Consider the following 18919-nt stretch of genomic DNA (forward strand, 5'->3'; position numbering starts at 1 on the left):
CTCATTTGAACCTCTTCAGTACTACATGGGAAACAGCTAGACTTTTGTATCTTTGAATGATCAGTCTTTGTAGACCTACTAGAATTTTCTATAATACTGTAATGATTGAGAAGAACTGTGAGTCAGTGTGAAAAGTTTTTAAAAAAATACATAAATTTGTGTTTTGAATTCAAAAGTAGGATTTTGTTACTGAGGTGGCAAGTTAATTCTTTGTTAAATCCTTAAAATATAAGAATAAATTTATTTTTACTTGTTTATTTTACAATTATGGTTATTATTTCATTATCATTATTATTGTTGTTATTATTATTATTATTATTATTATTGTTGTTGTTATTATCATCTTCATCATTATTATCATCATCATTTCATACACATGACACAACCTTTCTCTCTTGTATTTCTTCACACTCCCCTTAATTATTATTTTTTCTTTCTTTTTCGGTATCGCGTTGTCAATGGGGGGGGGGGTGTCTACTTCGGCCCCAACCCGGATCCACCTATGAAAACTACATTAACTCATTTAATTTCTCTCTTAAACAAGATATTGTTCCAGGTACAGGAATAATTTTATTCGGACACCAAGGGAAATAATTTAGGCGTATTAATTTCTACTTAAAAATTGTTGTGTATCTTGTTACACAAATATTACCTTGTAGGGGGCATATAAGCAACCTTTTCCCGCAGTTGGTGAAAGAACTTATAAAAGTTAATCAGGAAATATGAGTTTGTGGCTCCCGTTAGCGTGATACACATGGATCCTGAAAGTGCTTAGAGTCATTACCGGACGGAATGTAAAAAATATTCACCACTCGCGCTATACACTCGCATGTTTTTATTTGTGATATATGTATCATATACATTAGTAACTGCAAGCATTTACAGGTCCCTTTTCAGCTAGGTCAGTATATGAAGAAAAAAAACTTTAGTAAAATACACATCTTGTTCATGAATACAAAACTCCTCAGAATGATTAATTTCGGTCTAAATTCAAGGTAATAACTTGATCAAACGTGACTCTCGATGAATTTTAAATGATTTTTGTCTTCTTTCCACTCTCAATCCCCCCCCCCCCCCCTCTGCTTTTCATTCTCTTCTACCCTTTACATGTATGTTTGTACTGGGTTTGTCTTGGTACCGGTGCAAGACGCAATTCATTTTTATTTACTGAATATTTACTGAATTTGTTATCCGCTTTTATTAATTGATCAAATCTTATGTTATTAAGGGAGCTGTCTTGGCAAGACCTTTATGGTTTTTTACAGCTATACCTAATTTCAATACTTTTTCTATTCAATATGTATGTACATACCATTGAACTACTTTATTTTATCTTGAATTGCATTTTTTATCCAACAGTGTTGTTAAATGTTTTTAATATTGGAATTGAATAAAGTTGAACTGAACTGAATAATCAACAGTTTGAGCTCGCGCTTCGCGCATGCAATTATGTAGGCATTATGATGAGATATATTATGAGCTTAGGTCTACTTAAAACTTCCATCCTCATATGCCCCTAAAAATCAATAACAAAATTATTTTTTAATAGCTGCCGATCTTGGAAAATGTGGATTGCCTAAAAATTCCGTCTGGCCACCATTTGACAAAAATTGAACCAGCCCCTGCACATATTTTGTTATCTTCATGTATTCCTTTACGTATATTTCAATATTCTTTGTATCTAACTTTTTGAGAGGTCCACATTCTACAAGCTTTGCTTTTCAGTGGACCCCTCCATTCTTCTCATGATATATAATTATATTGATATAATTATATTTAATTATATTGATTATATTGATTTAAACTTGACATGCACGTTAATTTATATTTGAATCAATTATTGAATATGTATATCATTTATTCAATGTTGAATTTTGTTCATGCTTTTATTTAAATTGAATCAATTTATCTTGTACTTATTTGTATTATGTTGGAGAATGAAAAATAAATTGAATTGAATTGAATTGAATTATGCATGGAGCTAACAAACTCCAAGGTTTATGTATTCTATTTTTTAAAGTTCTCGTTAAGTGATAAAAAATATCTTTCGTAAGGAGCTAGGTTTTCCTGCAGTCACTTTTTTATTTAACAAACATAATTTAGTTCGTAATCATCGCCAGAATATATACGGTACCACATAGCGAGTTTTACAACTTAAAATTTCCCAAGTCTTCCAAACAATCAAACAGCTATTTAAAATGGTTTTGCTCAACTTATAGGCCACTAGTATACGAAACACAAAACTACTTCAGACACAAACTTATTTTTATCTCTTTGCACTTGGCATAGTTTGCACCCAAATGCACATTTTGACATAATAAGAAAGTACCATTTTGTGTGTCCGCAGTATAACTGACCGTGGGCAGATGGGACGTTTGGGAGAATGCCGTAAGTGATTATAGGCCTAGCCCTTTTGCATGTTTATACCTCGCCATGGAGGGTTGTTATGTACATTGTTACCAGGGTTCCGAACAAAATCATAAAGTACCAATTCAAAATTCGTTCCGACGGGCATGTACCCCCATATTTCAGTATCCATAAAAAAGGATAGGACATATTCATGGTGGCCGTAATTCAGTTGGACGATTTTGTGTGTGTGGGGGTGAGTGAGCGTGTGTGTGTGAGTGTGTGTGTCCCCCGGCCACCATACCAACCCCTCCACCGTCCACGGCTCCCTTTCCATCACCGTGGAAGGCGCCAAAATATCTTGGCGATATATAATAGTCATTATTCATGTTATTAGTCATTATTATGGTGAACTATAAAATTTTTTTCAAATGGTTGTTTTTATTTGCTTATCAACCGATCCGTGTCTTATGGTGAATGCTCATCTCTATATAATTAATCAACCATCCATAACAACAGGGAAGAATAGTGTGACAGCAAATATTGAATAAGTTCACCAGGGGCGGCGCCAGGATGGTTTGTACAAGGAGTAAGACGATCTATAAATGGCGTCATATTTTAACAGACGTAATCATGGTAATATATAGTTACACGGCTCAGACCTCTCATTCTTATCGGCCCCAACCATTTAAAAAGAAATTCTTCTCCTTTTCCTCCCTTTTTTCCCTAGAAAAATACAGGGGCGGTCGTCCCCATGCCTCCACCCTCACGCACGCACACAGGCACCGTGGCGCCACGACCTCTCAATTTCACATGTTTGGATTGAGCGTAACAGACATATCATTTGGGTGAATATATCTGCCCTGCTTAGACATTGCTTTACCATCAACAGCAGAACATCTGTGTTGATAATTGTCTCACTTGAAGAATATATATTTTTTTAATCGTCCACAATGATCCGGAGCACCAATATGTCTCTGGCAATAACTATTTTCCTCATGCTCTTTGCTCATGTAACTGGGAACGATGGCACACCCGATCCTACCAAATATTGCTTACCGCATGAATACAGGTCCACTCAAGGTGAGATAAAACATTGCCTAGCTTTATATATTTCTATGTGTTATAGTATGTTTTGTAACTAGTTCAAAGATAAGTACTTTCTATAATATTTCACATACTAAAAATGTTGATGTCCGATTGATGGAAAGTGAAATCACGTGCAGGGGCCGCGGAACGGTTTTCAAAGTGGAGGGCTGACCATGCTAAAAATCACAATCATATGGTCATTTTCACATTATTGTACACGGTTTTGGAAAAAAGTGGGGGGCTGAAGCCCCCCCCCCCCCCCCAGCCCCCCGGTTCCGCGGCCCCTGACGTGATTGATTGGCCATCAAACACTAAGCGATGTTCTGCTGTTAGCTGATCTCCCAGGTTATTCCACCTTTGATTAAAAAAAGTTATTACCCCGAGAATTGCAACGGACTTTATCCCTATAGGGATGTTTCACAAAGTTTAAGTGCGACTTTATGCAATCAATTGCGAATTTAATTTGTAAATTCAAAAGTGATAGATTGGTTTTAACTAAAACAACTTGATCCAAGAAGCACACTTGGCGTGCTTCTATAGGGCAAACTGCAAAATTGCAATTAATCAAAATACCTGTGCTTGATTGTAAATAGACCTTAGCTTACAATCGATTGTAAGTTTCTTTGTGAAACACTACCTGGGGTAAGCCGAAGCCCAAAATGAAAGTATACTACTCGTTCTACACGGTGGACTATATTTTATCTAAAATATAGCTAATTCCGATGAGGAATATAATTTATAAAGCAAGCTGCTGATCACTTGGATTCATCAGGGAATGTGGCGAGTATCACTTTCTCGGCGATATAATGTATAGCTGTCACTTTTCCTCTGCTTCGCTACGAAATATATTGTTTTAATATGATAACCATCTTCATTTTGGCAAAACATCGGAATTTTCTGTGGGGGGGGTGGTGTAATAACAAGTACATCTGAGGAATGAAAAATAATAACACGTAGTCGATGTACATTCCCTACTCCCTGCGGATTATTCCTTACTCGACTTATTTGATTTTTTTTTCCTCAGTTGGTGTTGAAGACATCATGATGGGAGGGAAGCCTGTGGGGGGCAAGCATCGTATCTTCTCTGCTGTGGACTTTGTCCATGATAAGTTCTACACCAACAAAACACTAACGACTCTCGATGCAAGTGGACAACCGAGAGTGGACGAAAGGCAAGATATCATCGACAGAGCAAATGTAGGTTCAGGGTATATTTTCTCTACGAAAGCCCACCTGACACTTTTTCGTTCTGGACCCGCCATTCGAATTGGAAATAACTAAATTATTGTGATTCATAAACAATACTATAAAAGCGGGGAAAACATGGATTTTCTGAGTAGTAATTCTGGGACTGTGTTTCCGAAATCATGGTGATGTATTTCTAGTTTGGGAAAATGAGCATTTATCGGTTTACAGGGGTGGAGCCAGGGTACATTGATAAGAGAGGCGCGGGGCAAGAGGATCTATTTTTGCTCAATTAATGGGTAATATGCTCCAAATTAACAATGAAGGGAAGGGAAATACACACTGGACACCTTGGCAGTATATGAGCGTTCAGATTGTTAATGGACGAAAAGTATATCTATGCAGAATTTTAAGGCCTTTTGCAGTGAATTTCAAAAAATAAAGATAAAAAGAGATTATGAGACATGGAGAAGTGATTGATGTTCTTCTTAATGACTTTCGTTTTTAATTGTTCATTGTGTCCACTGTCAGTATGTGCTGAACATGATCATACTAAATTGCTTGTTCAGTCGATCACTGTGTTTAATGTTCAGTCACTTTGTGGCGTGATTTTATTTAGATTCACCCTAATGGTATAACAGTACCATGTATTTTATTGTAACCAACTTTATATTTTCATCAGGAAAATATATTTAAGTTTTACTTATAAATGAAAGACTCCCCCCCCCAAAAAAAAAAAATGGCGTTTATGTTTTATTCAACTACAGAATGCTCATTACGTGGTAACGAACGGAGAATGTAAGAAATACCCAGTCACTACAGTTCCAGAAAGATGTTTGAATGGTAAGTTTTAATCATAATATGTGATATCCTTGATTTTAATGTATTTTCTGAAATATTTTCTTTCATTTTCCATAAGTAGAAGGTTTTCAACAATTTATTACAATCTCTCTTAGGTTGCTGCTTATTCCCACCAAATTAGTATTAACTACTCGAGCCTATTACTACAAAAATGTTTGTCCTCAATCTGTTTTAGAGTGGATTATTATTTTTTTCAAGAATGTCCTTTGTAATGATAATCAATATAGGGCATTTCAACATTCACTTTGCAGACACTTTCTATACGGTAGATAATCTTTTGTCCAAAGCCCTTCATAACAAAGCAACCTTTGTCGAAAATGTGTGAATAAAAACAGCAGTGTCGTTCTGGACAAACGACATATTAATTTTGCATTTGTTTTGCCCTGTCCGAATCTTAAGATGATGTGCTGGCCCGGTCCACCAACTTTCGACAATGGCCTCTAATCTGTCCATTGTGATTTGACGGGCATTTTCAATAGATTCTCAACGTTGCAGAAAGCGTCTGCGAAATGGATTATAAAATAGGCTAATGTCCTTTTTTTCGAAGACAAAATGAAGTACACAGGTACATGGGATATCACAGCATACGGGCAACTACCTGATGACGGCCTACAAGCCGTGACATTCACCGTGGACCTTGAACTGCCCGATATGGGTATGACTGGACAACGAGTGGTGACCTTCGTTCAGGAACCAAATCCAGAATTTAAACCGGATTCTTACCATTTGCTCCGGGAAGAGATAACTATGGTGTCGAAGACAGGTATTGCTAGCAATGTTGCCGTTTAAGTAGATGACACAAGTGTTGTAGTCTAGGCCCAAACCCTCAAGGCCCAGGCCAAGGGTGCAGTACCCAAGGGCAAATCATGGAAACCCAAGGCAAAGGCTTGAAAATCCATGCAAGGCCAAGGTTTTTAAAGAGTGCATGGGTCTTAAGGCGCCTTAAGGCCAAGACTGAGCATCCAGGCACTACAACACCGGATATAAAACCCTGGAAACAAGACAGTTAACTTGTGTGGGGAAGAAATAAAAGAAGCAAAATCAATGAGAGTTTGAGATAAATTCAACAAAATAACAAGAAAAGCTATGAGCATTTGAATGTTGAGATCACTAACGATTTGAATATCTTCTCATTGGCAATGCCACCAACTTTTGTGATGTCACAAATTCCCAATTATTTTTTTTTTTACATTATTTTACTTTACTTGAATATAATTATCACTTTTATCAAAGCTATCCACAGGCAGATTTTTCTATGAGCAATTATGTTTTGGGGAATATTTCAGTGTACCTACTACCAAGGGGATAGTTGGACTTGCATTCCTCATACTTTTTTATAATGGTGATGGATCCTTGTCATATGATTGGCTTAAATCCCTTCTGTCACGTGACCAGACATTTATTTAAGCTAACAGAAAAGGTTGCCAGTGACTAGTTGGCCTACTCATGATAGTTCCATTGACCGGTGATGGTTTTGAGATGAGGATGGTGCTGCTTCGCAAGCAGGGTATAAGATCATCTGCCAGAGCCTTGACGAGAGGCTATACTTATCCGCGATTATTTCTATCCCTTGCCAGGATCGTCTGTGTTTAGCTCCTTCTTCAATGGCTACGAACCATTGGACGAACATGGAACATATTTCAATGCTCCCCAAGACTGCTCAGAAGACGATCAGGTACTGAATTCTAGTCCGTTTGTATATGTGTGCGTGTTGTTTGTTGTGTCATTGTATGACTTGCGTATGCCGGACACATTCCACTGAAAGTATTTTAATAGTTCTCAAAAAAGGGGGGGCAGCTGTGCCCCTGGTATGAAAAATCGTCCTCATCATGCAGTTTAGTTGTCAGTTAACCTTCGTTCCCAAATGGCCAAGATTGAAGTTGAAACCTCAACCATTCGTTGGAGCGAAAGATTTTCATGTATCGGCTTTTATAACCCTAATGACTTCTGTTACCTTTTGACCTTTTAGACTTTGATGTCGTGACCCCAGCTCTATAGGCCTACAAGGTCGGATATAATATTTGGTAAAGGTTGTCACTCCTGCAACCTTTAAAATGTTGATTTAACATCTCATTTTTAGAGTGCATCGTCGTTCATAATTGACCCGAGTCTGAAAAGTTGGTCCTTAACGATATTTCGCAATCTGACCATCAAATATCCATCAGTGACTGAAAATGGTAACCAAATGAAGATGAATCTTTATTTTTCTCAATGACTGCTGCAGACGGATGACTCGAGAAGACAAAGACGGGCATCCGGGGATTTCCCAGCAAGGCAGTTCTTACTGGATCAGTTCAGAGGCTTGTAAACTTTATACCCTATATGATCTGATATGCTACTTCATGCATAGGCGAACGACGAAATAGGGGCCTACGAAAAGAAGAACAATCATCAGAATCATAATCCTATAATATTGTTTGTTCAAACATAACAATGTTTCTAAAAATTTGTATGAAAACTTAAAAATAATAATATTGAATAAAGAAGATTATTCTCACAAATTAATTTGTTATTGCTTTAAACTATATATCGTATTTTAAACAAATATATGTGATTCCATGGTTGACAGCTTTTGTTAGGGATGAATGGTGGCTTTTTGTATTAATGTACCCAAATCAAACCTGCATAATTCATCATAAATTATGACAGATTTGTATATTCTAAATGTAATTTTACCATATCATACTACCATAGCGGCGTTCGAATTAAAGTACGATAATGTGGAATGCTAGCTTGCTATGTATTGTGTTGCCACTTGTATGCCACTTAATTTAAAATTATATCAAATCGTGTAATACTCCGGGGAAATCGTTCAAAAGCACAGATCAACATAATTTTAACGTGAAAAAAGTGGCAGTGTCATATTAAATGAAGGTTTCTGATTAAAGTCCTCGTACAAAATAGCCATGTCACGGAATGATCTTTCCACGAGGCCGATGACAAAGTTTGTCATCTCAAAACTATTTTCTGCTTAGCCTATATGCTCTATCCTTATAAACCCTGCTTTCAGTTTAAAAAATATTCCACGGAGGTGCATATATATCATTTTATACTTGGTTTAAAATGATTATGTTGTTTCTAGAGGGTATAATTATTTCAGTATACATTGAATATCAGGCTAAGCGGAACAGCTGTTGATGTATCATGGTACGTTATACTCGACCTCGTGGATTCTCCATGGTGCAACGATTATAAATTATACAAATTTTATAAGTAAATGGAGATGTATTATTTCGTGTACCAAAGCCGGAGCGTTATCAAATTGTCTTTTTTTCAGTTTCGTTTATTCGTCTATTTCAATTTTCAAATATTCAATATTATAATAAACCATTATACATGCTCCAGTTAGAAAATAATATCGATTTTCAACTCTTATCGATCTATTTAGTCTTATATTTCTTTAAGTAACAAATTTGTATAATTTAAAAGAAGACAGAAGAGCGTTATTCGTTTGGAGAATTATTTTCATTACCACGTTCTAATTATAGTCAAACGATATCTTTGCTGTGTTCTTGTTTATGTTATGCATCGAAATAATGCACTATTTTATATTTCGAGTGTCGAAATTCGATGGAAAAGAGATGATATGATAAAAGAAAAAAGAAGATATCACGGAAATGTGCATTATCTGCGTGTTTGGATGTGTGATGAAAGGAAATCACAAGTTCTTTCACAACCATGACAATAAGTACTGGTCATCCATGTGAAAATAAGGCAAATGATAGTGACATTTATTGTGTAACGGAAGTGACCAAAGAGTGACTGATACTGACCTATACAAAGGGCAGTGAATGTGTGTTGAAAAGAAATGATACACAGTAAAAAAAATTATACAACGCTGTTTACTATATGAACCTTACAGTAATTGTTTAAACAGTTTAAATCTAATCTTCAATAAATTGAACATGATTGTTTAAACGGTTAAACAGATACTGTAAGGTTCATATAGTAAACAGCGTTGTATAAAATCTTAAACAGCGTTTTCACTTTGTAAGTTCTGTCACAATCGTGAAGATCTGATAAGGCATGGCCTATACGTACCATGTGGAAATGAAGCATGACGTGATAGTGACGTATATTTTTGCAACGAAAGTGACAAAACAGTAACAAATTCTGAGACCTATGTACAAGCCTAGAGTGGGAGAAGGGAGAAAGTGACGAACATAATATTTCTTAACGTGGAGTTTACGGTTCACCATGTGTAATATGAAGAAGGGAAGGAAATACAGGCAGACAGATTGAAATTGAAAGACGAGATAGGACTTCATCCTTCTTCTACTCAAACCATCGCTACTCAAGCCATATTCAGCTTATCTCATCTGGTTTACAGTGCTTTTCAGGACTTCACTCACTTTCAAGAAAGAATACTTCTAATTTCCTCTTTTCATCCTATCTCGTCTTTCAATTTCAATCTTTCTGCCTGTATTTCCTTCCATTACACACGGTGAACCGTAAACCTTCTCCACGTTATAAACTCCATCATGCAAACCTACAAAGATCATATCATTTCTTTTTGTACAATTTTCTTAAAACACGTGATAATATTTCAATTTATGAAACATAACGTATAAACTTGTACATTAGTGGCCTACAGTTGGGAAATGAAGCAAACGAAAATAATGGCATTTATTGCACTAGAAGTTACAGTCTTCTGAAAGATATATGTACGTATTTATTATCCATTATATGAAGAAAAAAATTAAAAATGTAAGGATATCTGACCAGCCCATTGGCAAAATTTTCTAATCCACCCCCACCCCAGCCCACCACCGTTGCAAATTTCTACTGTTCTTTTTATTCACGAGTCCTGCGTTGTTGACTAATCAACTTGAATATGACCAGATCGATTGTAATGATGACGAGAAGCACCCCGTAAAGCGTAAACAAAGTTCTTAACGATGATGTGACGTCGTAGATATAACCTGGAATGAAGAAAGAAGACAAAGCTCCGATTTGACTGATGTGGAAAAAAAATATTCAACAATATTGCATTTTGCCTTAATGTTTGGTGTTAGTGCTCGAGATATATGACTTTTATTTGGGGATGACAGTCATTATTGCCGATCTCCATGATTGAATTTCACTTCTCTTTCAATGATTCTTTTTAAAAATTCTTTCAGTGGTATCCCCAAGAATTAAGAGACTGTTGAAAGATCAATGAAAGGCTAGACCCCGTTCCACCGGACGGGGACCCTTGAAAGATCACCGGAAAATGTTAAAATAATCTTTCAGCACTCCTCAAGATCACTGAAATTTGTGGTATCTGTGAAATGGCGCCAAAAACCCCTAAAAGAACTGTGGAAGTGTCTGATACGTCTTGTCGTAGTGAAGTTAAACTAGTCCTGCGGTGATCCTTAAGTTAGTTATTTCAATAGTCTTTCGCAAATTTTAGGCAACAAAATGATCTTTCAGCAATCTTTCTGAGGAATTCCACTTGCCTTTCAATGACCTTTCAGGAGATAAGTGGTATCTGCAAAAAAGAGGTACTGACGAAATGACCAAAGAAGATTAATCACGTTAATAAGACTTTTGAAAGTGCATGTTGGGATGCAAAATGATTAAAGAATGTGATAGACCACTCAAGAATGTTATTCCTGAATGGCCGCTGGTCACCGAAAGATCGCTCAAGAGTGACAGTGCAAAATCTTAGAAATGATGGAAAGTTCAATGAAGGCCATTGGCAGATTATGCAAATCTCATGTTCTTTCGATAAGCATATTTCAGCGGTCTTGCTCTGTGACATGTCTAAAGAGGTAAAAAAAAATGCACTACAAAATGGGGAGACCCCTCTTTTAGCCGATAATATTGGTATCAATTACGAAATATCCGTCTAGGAATTCCTCCGTAAAAGAGTTAAGAAAGACAACTACGTGGTATTGGCGGATGCAGGGGCGTAGGGGAGGGGGTTGATAGGGAACAAGGCCACTTAAAGGTGGCGTCACATTTTCATCAATCGAATTATAGGGGTGTTATGGCCGATCCTTCTCTTTTCCTTTTTTCTCCCTCTTTTTATGTTGAAACTGCCTTCTTTTTGAGTTTACTAAGATTGCTTGCCTTCAGGTCTTCATTGTCACTGACACTCATATATCTTTTTCATAACTTTTAGTTTACGTTTTCTCTATACAATCTGTATAATCACAATCTTTATCGCATCATGGTTAAATTGACTATAACTTTGATTTCATACCAGATACGTAGTCTCCCGTTACAATAGCTGCTCCGCCTAGGAAAGGAGTTGCTGCAAGTGCTCCAGGAATATTTTCTTCGTTCCGAATTGAAAGCTTCATCATCGCATGTGGAATGGAGTCTAATATGAACAAGGTAAAGCCTTGAGCGCCAGCCATTGCTGCTAGGAAAATGTAGCTTGAACTGACAAAATCGATGAAGAACGTGCAAGCACTTATCATGCAAGCGATACAGAAAATAACTGTGTTGTCATAGTCGAAGTACAAAAGCACCAGGTACAGGATGCGACCGAATATCCCGCTAATGCCTGCAATACTTGACAGAAAGACAGCATTCGATCTGTCGATTCCGGCTCCTACCGCATGGGGTACAAGAAACAGCATCCAGCCGGCCATCATGAAAAATTGCAGGATTATGGCGAGAGCAACAAGGGTGTAGAGGGGCTCTTGTAAGAACACGACTGATTTAAGTTTGGTCGTGAATGAAGCACATGAACACCAAGAACTTTTGCCATCTGATGACATCATTTCATTATTTGATTGCGAGTTTTGCCCCGACAGCTGCGCTGACAAAAGTTTTGATGTCTCACTCTCATCTTTTCCTGGATGGTGATGGTGTTGATCTCCACGTTTGTCGACTGGCTCAGACGTTGGAGTGTCAACCAGTGGGTCTTTTCCCCCATCGTCTGTGGATTTTACGCAGTCGTGTCTTCTCCTGTCTCGAGGTGGTCTGACGACAGCACCACAAACAACAATATGGGAAGCGATACCACCGAGAATGAGAAAGCTACCAGTGTATCCGTAGGCTTCTAGAGACCTCTCAACGATGATAGGAACTAGGAAAGCACCGCACGTCCACCCGAAGAAGGTCAGCGCGTTTGAAAAGATGAAGGACTTGGAAAAGTAGACGTTGAAATACAGCAGTAATGGATAAAACGTCAGAGCCATGCCGTAACCTTTAAAAAAAACGGAAAAAAATTACATGATAAAATTCAGGAAATGACCAGTCGTGACATGCTATTGAAGGTCTCCGACACTCAAAAAGAGTTGAATTTCCACCTTTATTTCAAGTATGGGTCTAAAGTATAGGCTTAGGTTAAATTTCAAGTCATGTTCAAGTGTATACGTAAATAACATGCTCATGTTCAACATGCTCCCGCCTTCATTCCACAATTTTTATACTAAGAACACATCTATTCATTCATACCCTACCCGTAACTCTTCAAATTTTTATTTAATAAACCCAAAATTGCTTATTGACCATGGTCCCGATTTATGGAACTCTCTGCCAGAGCCTATAATAAACGCTCTTCTCCTTACTCATTTAAGGCTAACGTTAAATCCATGTTATTATCAGAATATTTGAAATAAATTTTCTGTATCAACATAATCATCACCATTTAATAGCTCCACCATCACCGTCATCATCATCCTCATCATCTGCATCTTCATTATTCAAATTATGAACTGATATTACCATTCTGCTGTATAAAGGTATGATTGATTTTATTGAGTTTTAAATCTGGGGTTGTCATTCTTCTTTCAAGCAATCTGCTTATGATGACAATCCTCCTGCAAACTGTGCTTGTTGTAATTTGGTAGCAGATATTTATATAGAATTATTCTCTGTTTTCAAAATTTTTCTTTATGATTCATGCCAAAAACAGTTTTAATATATCATGTTTGTTATGTTATGAAAAAATGTATTATACGAATGATATGAATGCAGAAAAAATAATCAAATCAAATTAAGTCCACCACAGAAAAATTATTTGAAACAATTGACGAAAATCAAACCAGCTAGCATAACGCTGAAAATTTCAACAAAATCGGATGTAAGATAAGTAAGTTATGACATTTCAAACTTTCGGCTTTTTTCACAAAACATACACAAGTCAGTGATATGAGAGAGAAGATGATGTCCCTCACTCACTATTTATTTTGTTTTATTTTTTTCGATTGTTATATTATATTGAATTATACATTTCCATTTTTACAGCATAATTAATGTCATATAATAAAATAAAAAAGAAATAGTGAGTGGATGACGCCATCGCCAGTCTCCTCATTTGCATACCAACCAGGATGTGCATATAACTGTTTTGTGAAATTAAGCGAAACTTTAAAGTATCATAACTTTCTTATTTTACATCCGATTTTGATGAAATTTTCAGTGTCATGCTTGTTGGATTTTTCTCTTTTGGTTTAAATCAACTTTTTGTTGGGATGGACTTGTCTTTAACATGTTTAAGCATCCCCCGTTGCTCTTATTCTAGTATAATTCTGAGTTTGAGCTTCGTTATAGAGATCTGAAATGATGGGTGTATTAAGACATTCTGGCATATATATGAAGGAAAGCCAAAGTGGCTGGTCTCGCAAGGCCAGACCACTTTTTCAGATATCGATTACACAATGCATCTAGTAACTTTAAATGGTGTGTGTGGGTTTGAGGGTGTGTGGGTGTGTATGTAGATGTATATCTATCGACGGGGTGCATCTAGATTTTATTCGCGTAGTGGATAGGCGAAACTATAGGTTTTGTTAGGAAATTTTGAAGAATTGTTACGAATGAAAGATCTCTTCACGACCGACTAGAATCACTATATTGACCTGAAAAAAATACTCATGAATAAAAGAGATGAGCAAAAAAAAATGTAGAATTACTTCAACGAAAAAGGCGGAGACAAAATATACCTGTTACAGAGAGCACTATACCAAGTATATGGATAGATGGAGCCCAAGGGGCGTATATCATTGGAAGGGCACATAATAGTCCACTGACCATCCCCATTGTCCGGGGTGTTGTCAATTTCAGCAATAACATCGTGATGGGAACTTGAAAGAGAAAAGACAAATTGATTTATTTTTAGTCATTATCTCAGACCTGGTTTATGATAATGTCAATCATGTTATGTTTGGCATATTTGTAGCAAATCCAATCGATTCTATCCGAACAGCAAGTTGACTTGAATCGAAATATAGGATATATTAATTGCAATTGCTTATTTCCTCGCTCGCTGAGTTTGCTCGTATATTCATACACACCTGCACACATGGCAGATCGAAGTTTATCATTAAATTACAAGTAGAGTTCTGACCCACCCCCCATTAAAATTTCTTTGCGATACCCCGAACGTACGTGTAGGCTATTGTGGTGTTACCCATTTTCTGTACTCACCAGCGAAATACATCATCGTGCTGGGAAGACTCAAAACAAAGGCTGCAGTCTTGTAGTCGCTGTCGTACAGGACAACGACGTCGGGGATGAGTACTCCGAATGACTTGGTAATCCCGCCGTCGATAAATAGAAGCAGAAACTTACTCATAAAGATGAAATATTTCCAGGGATCGGAAGAATCTTCATGCATAGTTTCCGCCATTTTTTTCCGGGTTGCATGAATAGTAAGCAAGCAGCATATGGAATAAATACAGAGTGAGTCAGAAAAAATGTCCCATCAGTTTGAAGTTTTCTTTTCTGAAGTATGATTTATTTATTGATATGTCTTTGGGCCTGTTGCATAAAACTTTTGCCATAAAAAAACTCTGGCAAATTTTAGTACCATTTTCATGTGGATCTTTGCATGCGTGACTGACTATGAGACAATCTCCTGGACAGGTCGCAAAATCTCACTTGTGCCAAGTTGTTGGGTGCGTGTGTGTGAGTTTGTTTTGTGAGATCGAGCGCCTTTGTAATGTTGATTTATGACTCATGATTTTGCCCCCCCCCCCCCACTCTGAAAGATCGACGCCCCTGTGTGGTGGTGGCGTGTGTGTGTGTGTGTGTGTGCGTGTGAGGGTGTAGAGGTGCGTGTGCGTCTGTGTGTTGAAGGATGGGTAGCTTTCTGCATGCACAGAAGTTATAACTTTATCTATCTGCCTTTTCACCCATCAACTTGGCGGAACTGAAATTTTACAACCTTCAGGAGATTGTCTCATACCAAATGAAAATGGTACCAAAATAAGCGGAGAGAATAGCTCTATCAGGACATATCAAGAAATTAATATTTAATTGTTCGTAAATTCATATTTCAGAAAAGACATCTGATGGGACATTTTTTTCTGACTCGCTCTGTTTATTACAACATAATTATATTTATGCATTCATCTATATACCATTAGCAAAGATTGTATTAATATTATGTATGGGAATAGAATGAAAGAGAAGAAAAAAAATTTGCCAAAGGAAACCGTTGATACAATAAAGTAACGGAGTACAAGAATTTCTAGGCACTTTACAAATTCATAACCCCGTGACGATCCATTTTCTTCATACGGTTTGATAATATGTCTTCAGCACAAGCACTAGACAATAATGAACGGGGCAGAACATTTCTACACACATGCATGAATTTATTCTCTAATATTCAACACAAAATAAGTACTTTACATCTATAAAATCAAATCAAATATATGTATATACTGTATTATGACTGTAATAAGTGGCTCTACCATGAATAAACATAATTTGAAGGATCAGTGGTAATTAGATTTGAATTCATTTTCAGCTTTAAAGCCTTTAGGGGTATCAGGACCAATTAGCCACTTTTTGCCTCCTGTACTGACGGACAGAAACATGATGCAAAAACCAAGAATCGTCACTACTACTCATGGTAACGGAATACACGCAATATAGGCATTCGCGTGTACATTTAGGAATTTAACAAAAACTGAGAAGAGTATGCGATCCGTTCAGATATGTGCATATTTAGTCAAAACTCTAAATATTCAAAGGAAACATAGTTTTATATACAATTGGCATTTTAAAGGGGAATCCAACCCAATTAAAAAGATCTTTTTACAGGAAAAAAAAAAATCAGTCAAGTTGATATACTTGAAAGTTTGAGCAATATCGGACCCCGGGGGCCACTTAATTCCATTGACGAGTGGATACCATGCGTGACCATGGGGTTTCCAAAAGCACCCTACATAAGTATTTTCCATGTTCTGAAAATGCACCCCTTAACAAGTATTGGAAACAAAACGGTACCCTTGACAAGTAATCCATGAAGTGCCCCCCCCCCCGGATTATGTCTAGTAATGTAAGGTAAGGACTACTCTCCTACTTACCTCAGTATATAAAATGGCTAGAATGTTTTTTCCCCCGATTTGTTTTTATTATTTTTTTAAACAAGTGCACACCAAGTTACCAATAATGCCTATAGCATTTCCATTTATTTTAAAGCAGTATAAAAGAGCATAGCACATTAAATGCCTTGCTCACAGGCATAGGTGCCGCGGCCGGGGATCGAACCCCGGACTTTTTATGTATAGCCAGGCGCCTTAGACCACTCGGCTACGGCACCTCCACTCACCCACATAGCATGCTTACCCCCTCATCTGTTTTTAATCTCATTATGATTTTGTTATCAACATATTTTGTTATTTATGCTGAGAATAATATAAACAAGTAAAGTGATGAAAGATATGGTGATCTATTTTATCACAAATCTATGTCAAAATCTATTTTAAAATTTTGTTTTTATTTAATTTAAGTGCTTGACCTATTAAAAAGGCATCTGCCTGTGTAACAATAATATTTAGATTTAGATTTATTCATTTTCCGTTCACAAAGCACAAACAAAATCAAAGTAACAATACATAGTCAAATTTAAAGTACAATGTCACTCGGAATAATGCATAAGAATTAGAAGGTATAAACAATGAGAACTAATGAGAACTAAAGTAATTTTGACTAATAACTATATAAAACAGAACGGAGGGGCTTGCCAAGAAAAGCGAAGCTTGTATGGAAGGCAAGCCCCTGTAACTTAGTTTCAATACGTAACTTAGAGACAACATTACAAAATTATAGTATAAAGGAGAGACGGAAGACAGTTTAAAAGGATGCTATACAAAATATCGAAGGTAACAACGAAAGAGTGACACAAATTAGAATAAATGATAATAGTAATAATTAAAAAATAAATAAATAAAATAATAATAATATGGTTACAATAATTGTGATAATGAGGGAGAAACAGAGAGGCAAATGTAGGGAGAGAGGAGGGGTGCAGGTACAATTGGAGGTGCAATGAGGAGCATGGCATGTGCGGGAACAGGTCGGCAGGCAAGTTTCCTGGGAGGTTAAAAAAGAGGGGTTTTTTAGTAGTTTTTGTTGCAGTTTAAGTTATATGGAAGATTGACTTGTTTGTGTAAAGTATTGGCAAATAAGCATCTTTTTAAGGTTATGTTTAAAAATAGTGATGTTGGGGATTCCTTGAAGTCGTTGGGCAAGGAATTCCAATATACGGGACCAGAAAAGACAAAAGAATTTTTTGCAAGTAAAGTTCGGGTTGGAGGTAGGTGATAAGAGTTTCGTTGTCTATAGGATAATCGTGTACAGAGAAGTTTTTGCAGAACATAATTGAAAAAATTGCGGGGAGATCATCTTTATTTAGTTTTTGTACATAAATTGGCCTAGTTGGAACAGATATATATAATTAACTTTAAGGATTTTATTTTCAAAAATTAATTTATCTGTGTGACATCTGAAATGTGTATGAAATATTATCCTAAGTGTTTTTTTCTGTAACAAAAGTATCCTATGTAATTGTGTTTGAATTGCACAACCCCATGTCAAAATACCGTAATTAATGTATGGTAATATTAAGGTGTGATATAGTGTAAGTAGTGTACGAGATGGAAGAAAAAAATTTGAGCTTGTTGATAATTCCAATATTTCTTGAAATTGTTTTGCATATATTGTCGATGTGTGCTTTCCATGATAATTTATTAGTATACCTATCCTGACCTCTCGAAAAGCGCAATATAAATCTAATCATCATCATAATTATTATTCAAGCTCGTATTCGGGGGGGGCGGGTACGCGAAAAAGTGGGCGCCAAAAAGAGGAAGAAAGAAATGTAAAAAGGAAAAGGGGGAGAAAAAAGGAGGGAAAGAAGAAGAGAAAGAGAAAAACCGGGAAAAGAAAGAGAGAAGGAAAAAAAGGGAAGGGGGACGCCGAATCGATGTTCGACCTAGGGGGCGCCGAATTAATGTTCAACCTACGGGCGTCAAATTTATTTTTGACCTAGGGGGACCAAATTGATGTTCAACATAGGGGAGGCGCTGAATTCATGTTTTTCTTAGGGGCGGCGAATCTATGTTCGACCTGGGAACGCCGACGTGATGTTTGAAAAAGGGGGCGCCGAATTGATGTTCAACCTATATAGGGGGTGCCGAATTGATGTTCGACATACGGGTGCCAAATTGATGTTTGTCCTGAGGCGCGAAATTTATGTACCTAGGGAGGG

The 18919-nt window shown here is 36.8% G+C and overlaps 2 protein-coding genes across 2 annotated transcripts; one reads left to right on the top strand and one right to left on the bottom strand.

The window, feature by feature from the left end:
- Nucleotides 1-3294: 3294 nt before the first annotated feature.
- LOC135154109 (uncharacterized) lies at nt 3295-7789 on the top strand. The gene is made up of 6 exons (XM_064099354.1): nt 3295-3429; nt 4460-4632; nt 5388-5463; nt 6029-6244; nt 7059-7177; nt 7706-7789. The coding sequence occupies exons 1-6, from the start codon at nt 3300-3302 to the stop codon at nt 7787-7789; spliced, it is 798 nt and encodes a 265-aa protein (XP_063955424.1). The 5' UTR covers nt 3295-3299.
- A 2486-nt stretch (nt 7790-10275) lies between these two features.
- On the bottom strand, nt 10276-15046 carry LOC129260430 (monocarboxylate transporter 12-like). The gene is made up of 4 exons (XM_054898408.2): nt 14845-15046; nt 14361-14501; nt 11669-12622; nt 10276-10403 (listed from the first exon to the last, which is right to left on the bottom strand). Exons 1-4 carry the CDS (start codon nt 15044-15046, stop codon nt 10276-10278), a joined length of 1425 nt encoding a protein of 474 aa, XP_054754383.2.
- Between the last annotated feature and the right edge of the window lie 3873 nt (nt 15047-18919).

This window comes from Lytechinus pictus, chromosome 5 (genome assembly GCF_037042905.1).
Source record: "Lytechinus pictus isolate F3 Inbred chromosome 5, Lp3.0, whole genome shotgun sequence".
NCBI classification, from domain to species: Eukaryota; Metazoa; Echinodermata; class Echinoidea; order Temnopleuroida; family Toxopneustidae; genus Lytechinus; species Lytechinus pictus.